General features: G+C 31.2%; 1 protein-coding gene across 1 annotated transcript; it reads left to right on the top strand.

Moving 5' to 3' along the window:
* Nucleotides 1-237: 237 nt before the first annotated feature.
* On the top strand, nt 238-7,509 carry LOC126917475 (uncharacterized). Its single transcript, XM_050724385.1, has 4 exons — nt 238-404; nt 3,601-3,652; nt 5,995-6,153; nt 7,049-7,509. The coding sequence occupies exons 2-4, from the start codon at nt 3,611-3,613 to the stop codon at nt 7,235-7,237; spliced, it is 390 nt and encodes a 129-aa protein (XP_050580342.1). The 5' UTR covers nt 238-404; nt 3,601-3,610; the 3' UTR covers nt 7,238-7,509.
* Nucleotides 7,510-8,419: the final 910 nt, after the last annotated feature.

Below are 8,419 nucleotides of genomic sequence, written 5' to 3'. Positions count from 1 at the left end.
ATATATAATATTTCCAAAAACCGATGTATTAGTTTTATGACGAGTAAACAATTCCAATCGTTCGCTGAAATTCTTTATTTTTGTAGAGTTCCCGTGTAATCCCTGTCTCGTTGCAAGAGAAAATAAACGAAAGAGTAATTGAGAGACACTATACTACTACGAAGAAAACACGATGCGACGTTAGCAAAGCCGAGGTTACACTACACGCAGTGTGCGTATGTAAGAGATCGTGTAAACGTAGACATGTTCAGTCACAGTCACTGAATTCAGCCCGGTAGAAAAATTGTTGATCAACGTTGCTCCTCACGATTCGTGATCGGTCTTCAGCGTTTAGTCTTTGCCGAACTCTCGTCTCGTGAACATCCACGTCCGACCAAGTTGAATCTTCGAATCTAAACTTCGAAGTAAGTTTGTTTTCAACAAGATATAACAAAGTGGATCAAGGTTTTGTACGATATTTTCAACGAATTGAAAGCAACAATAAGTAGTGAATTTTTAATGAACGAAACGGATTAAATTATTGAGAAAAATATCATTTTAATTTAATAAACAATCGATCGATAACAAGCGTGACGTTAATATAATTTTATCATAACTTTTTGTACCTTTTCTTGTATGAACGTAAATTAAATTAACTAAGAAAATTCTAACAGAGTATTGATAGAGGATTTATAACGTGATAAGAGAAGTGTTGAAAGCAAAACAGCATTAATAATTCATTACGACAAAGTAGAGTAATAACCGATGTTAATTAATTAAGAATATGTTCCTGTTTCTTATGTGATAAATAAAAATTCTCCTCGTTGAATAATGTAAACTCGATTCACTTTCATCTTGAATTTTTTTATGAATTCCTTTAGTGTTTGTATATGTCTTTCTTGAGCATAGGATAATTATATATTTATGTTTTACAAGTGGCGGTTCATTTAGAGAGAATGCCGCTTTCTTCTATTTATGTAAGGTTGTTTACGCAAGGATGTTTAAGTAAGGTTCTTTTGCACAATCAACTTAAATGAAAACGTTCTATACTTTAGACGTTTTAGAGAAGCAGATATTCGACTTAGAAATGTTCGAGGTAACAGTTTCCTATTTTAAAATTAATTAAAATATTTAAGTTAAGATGTAATGTTTCGCTAATGTATGCAACGTTTTAAACTTCTTATATTTTAAATGAATATTTAATTTAATTAGCGATGAATACGGATACGATTAAAAAAAATATCAATTATTTTAGTCTCTTCAACGAAACACAGTACTTATTTAAGTGAAATTAAATGCACATTTAAATTATTGTTTATTTCAACGCGTGAAATTCTATTAGGAATTTTGATATCTTTGAAATAAGCGAATGAGAAAAATCTGTCAAGTTAGAACGAATCAATAAGATTAAATTTTATCAGGGCCTGAATGAATCATAATTACTTTAAACGTGATAGTTAGTGTTAGCTTCGTTCATCCATCGACTGATAAATTTCATACGAAAGAGTGTAAAAACGCGGATGTGAAAATATTTTAAACAAACTGCTTCGCATTTTTCTTCTTCGCTATTCCAAAGGAAATCACAAAAAGGAAATGCATCGAGATAACTTCCTCGCAATAGCTTTAAATTGATAAGATATATACTTTGCAAACATATTGAACGATGGTGTTGAAAGATTTACGAGACCGAATCCTTAAGGATTTATAAAATTAGACTCATGAAAATCGATCTTGAAGCAATAAACAGTAAAATAAAAAATAAATCATCTTTCGAGGAGGAAATTGCTAAAAGAAATAACGTCAAAGAATCGAGTCAAGGTTTTCAGACCGATGACAGTACCAGTGAAAGTGCGACTTTCTTTTCAGCACTGAATGTTTCATGCGATGCACATCCGTTTCCTGTTTCACTTGTATCCTTTAACGAAAAAAATTTGCAAATTAAATTCTTTACAGATTTTATGGACCTCTCAGCTTTCGTTGTTTTAATAAATGGAGATACTAAGAACAGCATTCCAGTGTTTGATAAACTGACTTCTCTGTCAAACTTCGTGCCAGACGACTAAACTCATAAATATCTTTCTACATTCATCCTCGATATTTTAAGCTAATATACTTAAGAAGTCGATAAAATCGTGTTTGGGCTTTCAAATTTACCTAGAGTTTCTATAAATATGAACGTACTTTTTTTTACAAATATAATTCTTTAGAACGCCATTCGAGAGATTCAAAAAGAAGGTGGTATAAAATATCCTCTAAAATCTTTAATTTAAGAAATTGCGAATACAGTTAGACCCTAAGAGAGGAATCTTCATATTTTCAAACACCAGAACATATTACATTTTTTAATCTCTCCCCAATCTCCAATATCCTGAATCGTTCTCGTAACGTGATTCGTTTAATAATGATCTAACCATTCGAATCAGGTGTTAACGTTTCTGCCAGTTTTCTTTCTGTCCATTTTTGGAGGAACTTGGTTACCATAAATGACCATCCGTTTCACTGACCCAACTACGTGCAAATGTACGAAACAAATCATTTCGAAATATATTTTGGTGAAAGTCTAAATCTTCCGTTTTAAAATTCATATTACTATGTACATACATAACTGTTAAAAGCAATTGAGAACTATTACACGATAACTTAATCATCAACTTTTGAAGTAACGGAACATCGTCAAAACATCGTTGTTTATCAAAACATACAATTCAAATGCTAATAATATGCACCACAGACACGCAAATCTATTCAGGAAACAGCATAAACGCGTAGATATAAGTGTCATAGAGCCTTCGCATTTGCTATTCGATTTGTAGGAATGGGATGCGTCAGAGTAATGAGCAATTGTTTACCGTCTATATTCTAGAATCTTATCAGGTGACATTACAGAATGTATCGTGCAAATGTCTGTTCTTTTTTTATTCGAACGTATTATAGCTTGCTATGTGATTCATGAGACGAATGAGCAATTGATTTCGATCCTCGTGAGTAATCATTTTGCTATTACAGATAATATGAAACGTTCGACGAAATCTAATACCTAGCATAGCTGAGAACTCATAAAAATTATTAAATGTTGTTTTATTCGCTTAAATGTTATGATTATCGGATGTATACATATCCGCGTTACTTATCAGAAGATTGATTTCATTACGAGGAATATCGCGATTACGTTACATCGCGTTTTCTTTGTTTGTTTCGTTTGATCTGAAACTGATTTCGATAATTCGAGAATAGTTGCAGATGACGGTTGATCAAGAGGAAAAGACACGATTCACTGATTTCTTGATTAAAAATATTCGAAATAATAATAATCTGTGAACATTATTAGTAAGTGTGTAAACCATCGATATATTATGGTTAATATATTATAACTTTGGATTCTTATAATTTTACCATAGAAGTACAATAATTGCTATCATAGCTAGCTTATAATTTCGCACGTATTATGTATATTTTATTCAAGAAAGAAGCAAGCTGTTGAAACTTTCGTATAGTCGTATACCATCAATTTCAAAGTTACTTTGAAATCAAAAACAAAGGTTACATAAGTATCATGTTATAACTAAAGAAACTGCACAATATTAGTTACTTAAATTTTGAAATAATGCTGCTCTTTTACAGATAAATCAGAATGGCGTTCAATAAGATGACTATCATCAAACTGTTACAGTTGGTAAGTATAGAGATAAATACCAAAGACAAAAATCATATTATCTAACTACTAAAATTAAGATTATCGTAACTCCACAAATATTCAAATATCAACAAGAAAAATAAAAAAACCCATGATCAGTAAACTTGGAAGCCTAACAGAATTCCATCTAGCACTATGTCATCTAAAAGTAAAATTTTCAGTATTTACATAGGTCTCTGCTACATCGTAAAAGAACTATTCTTATCTTCAATGTATTATTTTCTTTAACTCGTTTAATTCTACGGTGAGGTTATTTTTATTGCGAATTTTTTTAGTTGCATCCGCATATAACTTCTCATAAATTATTGGTTTCCACTTCGTGCTTTTTTAGGTCTCTCAAAAATCAACAATAAACGTTCAAATCTCGTAGAGATTTCTAGATACTAGTTTCTTCGGTATAGCAGAACAGGTTTAGCAAAATGGAGAATGACATAATAGCTTGTGATTAGATACTGTATGCGAAATTCTCTTCATGTTTTATGATCGTAGCTTGAGCCGGAAGTCAATCACTATTGAAGTATCCGTTACAATTCCTCAGATACGCATACTATGCTATGTATTGCGTAAATTTTCCTAGTGGGTTTAATAATCAAGCTTTCTTTATCTCGCTTAAATTCTCTCTATAGTGTTGATCATCTTATATATGTATATGTGTATCTTGTTTTTATTTTTTATATTTCCACTACATTTGTCAGATGCGTTTAATGAAAATCGAAAGAATAACGTTGATTTAATCTGTGGTTTCTCAGAAAATTTGCATCATTAAGGATTTAATGATTTGATATAAAACATTGTAAAATATCGAGTATTATCGAGTTACAGATCCTGAGATTAAAATTAATTGAGAGGATACGAAAATGAACGAAAAAGTACATTAAAATGATTTAAGAAATTCAAGTAAATATTGACAGCGCGTTTTCTTAAAAATATTGCTATCTTATTGAAAGAAATATAAAGGTATCGTAGTGAAAAATAACAAATTTGTAATTCTGCTATTTAATAATCTTAAATATGCTAACAAACATTTCCTTATTCACGATATAGAGCTTTTAGATTATTACATTAGAGATTATTACAAGATTATTACATGTTTTATCTCTACAAACAAACTACTCTCCCAATACAGTGTCAAACTGATTACATCGGATAAACATCTATAATGTATTCGCAAATACCGAAATCAGATTTTTCAGGGAACAAAGATCAGTGCTATTATTATATCAACAACAAAAAAAAAGAGACAAATAATTGTCAGGAATTCGTGTCATATCTAATACCAAAAACTGAATGTATGACGTAATGTTATCTAATTAATTAACAATACAACACGATGAAGTGAACAGGACTCGTAATACGCCATGAATGTAACATTAAGAATGACGGCAGAATGCTTCCAAATTCGTACATGGATCGCCATCGATTGGATTTCTGCTGAAAATTTACATCTCTGTAATAGAATCGACTTCTATTTAAAACGAAATAGAATACGGTCGTTGAATCCTAATAAGTTACTACTTATGGTGGTATCGATGGAGTCGATGCACTTTGTCAGTTTGGCCCGCTTTCCCACTTATTATACGTATATACGTATGTCTCCTTTCAAAACTTATACCCTTGAAATAGAATCGTCTCTCCTAAGCGGAACCCGATCGTTGAATCCTAATGGGTTATTTATGGAATTGGATGCACTTGTTTCGTTGGCCCACTTTCGTATACTTATCACTACTCCCCCTTTTAACAGAACTGCTTATAACCCGCGCCTTTTATATTCTGTCTCTGTTCTCTAACATTGTTTACGAATGGCACAGCTTGAACACGAATTCGAAAACTCTGATCCTATAACGCTTTAGTCTCTGCGCTATATCTTTTTTTATCTTTTATTGTTACTTTTATATTTCAAATATTTCAAGAATTCAAGAATTATTAAAGTTCTAGATTCTAGGGATATTTCATTCGGGACAGTATCTTAATAACAATGATACTTTAAAGTATGCACCTGCCATCAGAATTTAAAGAAGTAAATGATTTTTCATTGGCATTCTCAACAGATACATATATAGTCTTGTTTCAAATTAGGTATGATTAATTATGATCAAGATGCTAGGTTGAGTAGTACTCGAATTAATATTTGATTGTTCGCGATAGTGACTCATACAACAGTTTAGAGATATTTAATTGAGCACCTAGTACTTGAGATAATTTTTGATTATATTTATTATATAGTTCCTTTGTGTACATTATTCCTTTGTTTTATTTCTAACTGTCTAAATATATATTTAACGCTTTTATAAATCGTATGTGTTCTTTTATATCATTTTCAGATAATGGTATGCATCCTCATAGGGTTGCATTATCACTCTTTCAGTGATGGTGGTCGAAACAGTGCGATGATTACGATGGGCACTTTCGGTGGATATCTAATTATCCTAGCTGGAGTATTCTTTGGAATTATTATGGGATGTGGCATGGATCGACGTCTAGTAAGTAACGTTTAATAAGCCTTATACTAGTTCTCTGTATTGACAAGAATTTCCAAGACAAAATACTCTGTATGTGCAAATTGTATCCTATATTTTCTTTAAACCGTGCTTCAAACTTTTATTAGTGTATTCGTTCTAATTTTCTCTACGTTTTTTATCGAAATCATAAAATATCAGCGCAACATAGTTAGATATACCGTTAAGTTCCATAACTCTTCCGTCATCAATTTTATTAATATGTTACAAGCATGAACAGTGGGTTAATCTGTTCATCCGCAAACAATGAATTAGTTCGTCATTCGAATTTTTATTTAATCCCTTTGAGTCAGATCTCTATCTCTTTTTGGCGACGTATCTTTTAATGCAATATCGTTCATGTGAGTCTTGATCGAGATCTCTCGCATGTTTTCTTTTCATTAAAACGTTAGATATTTTGGCCAACTACTGGCAAAATAATCAATTTATAAGTCACTATGTTTGTAAACGTGAAAGAGGTTAGCCATGTTAAATGTACGAAATGTTTTATAAGCAAATGATTTTATATTTCCAAATTATATAAAATAATTCAAAGCATGGTATTATATACAATACCATGTTACAATGCCTGATGTGTGACATTCAGTTGTAAACATTGAAAAATGGAAATACAAGATATTTCCTATGAAGCATCACGTGAACGATATTGCGTCGGAGATATATTTCGTATAAAAACATCGTATGAACAACATTGCGTTGCAAAATATCTTGTCCAAAGCATTACCCAGGTATTTTGTCCTTCGAGGGGTTAAGAAATGACTCAGTTAACAGGTTAATAGATAAAACGATGTCAATGGTAAAAAGCAACCAGTATTTTATGCAAATTAGAGAAAGAACTTACAAGAGTTTTAACTTGCAGGACATGTTTTACTCAGTGGCCGGTTCCATCCTGTTCATCATCGCCGGTGCTTTGATCCTTGACCACTTCTCAAATTCGGTTTATCGTGGTTCTTTCCGCGATACTGGACTCGCTAAAGGCTCTATCAGCATCGCCGAGGGAGTTTTATTTTTGGTGGATGCGATACTCGTGTTTCGAGGAGAAGCCTAAAGTACAGAATAAATTCTTAAATAATGTCAGGGACCGTCTAATCATCGATTCGTTCTCGAAAATACAATCATATGATGATGAGAAATCATCATGAAAATGCATTGAATAAGCTGCTGCCAAATATCTAAGGAATCGAATTGATTATCACGGAAACATCTTTATTCTTGAAAACTTGGAGAAGAAACAGGTGAAAAAAAGTGAAAGATTGATTCGTAAAAGGAATTTTGTGGATATAAAGGGAGTAGAAATAAAAATAACATTTTGAATAAGGATTTTTTAGCTTCTTTTATCGTTGAAGTAAAAATTTGTTTTTAAAAAGAAACAATTCTTATATCATAATAATTGAGTAATTTTTTATAGTAAATTCGTGCTAGATGAGAAACTGTGAGTTGTGTTATTATATGTACAATATGTATATGAGTCTAAATATGTATTTGAATGCATGAAACCAAAAACTTTTAGTAAAGATTTATGTAAGTACCGGATTGCAAAATTTGAAGAAACAAAGTGCTTCTTATCATCTTATAATTTTCAATTCTAATTGTGTTATACTTAAATCAATTTTTGATTCCCAAAGGACGATTGTTAAAATACTCTACAATTATTTTTCATTAAATTTTCTTCAAATTTTGTAACACATTAATTATTATACCTCATCGTATTAATAATAGCTTCGTAAACATTTTCGTTTTTATATCGTATTTATAAAATTTTCGTTTGCAAAACGTTCGAATGTTTTCATGATCCATATTTGTTCAGGAAAAAGTTCCTTTTCTTGGTATTTATTATGGCTTCCAACTGCCCCAACCAATTTGTATCAAACGAGAAAGTATGAATAATATTTGGTTGACGAAAGAGTTCGTGCGATTTTCAACATGTAAATAAAAAAACAGGAACTGCACGAACTTATTGACCGACTTTAATATTTATTTATTTGTGTCTTTTCCAAACTCAAATTTAATATGTTGAGAGTAGAAAAATATTTTTCTCGAGTAAATTCCTTTCTAACGTAAGGCCAGTGAAAGCGCTGTAATCGTGATCGTTACACATAAATTAAACCACAATCACGGCGCCATATTTACTGTAAGTTGCTTAAACATATTGAAATAATACTCTTTCTTTTCTATCACCTTATATCGTAATTAATTATTCACGTATTTATTATTTTTGAATGCTTACTGA

Source organism: Bombus affinis, chromosome 6 (genome assembly GCF_024516045.1).
Source record: "Bombus affinis isolate iyBomAffi1 chromosome 6, iyBomAffi1.2, whole genome shotgun sequence".
NCBI classification, from domain to species: Eukaryota; Metazoa; Arthropoda; class Insecta; order Hymenoptera; family Apidae; genus Bombus; species Bombus affinis.
The sequence above is the reverse complement of the archived record's forward strand: the minus strand, read 5'-3'. Positions and strand labels throughout refer to the sequence as shown.

Bases quoted from the DNA above. Each gene is read 5' to 3' on its own strand.
- LOC126917475 (XM_050724385.1), top strand. From the start codon at position 3,611: ATGGCGTTCAATAAGATGACTATCATCAAACTGTTACAGTTG. The intron at 3,653-5,994 runs GTAAGTATAGAG...TATCATTTTCAG, and splicing joins TCATCAAACTGTTACAGTTG to ATAATGGTATGCATCCTCAT. The intron at 6,154-7,048 runs GTAAGTAACGTT...TTTAACTTGCAG, and splicing joins GTGGCATGGATCGACGTCTA to GACATGTTTTACTCAGTGGC.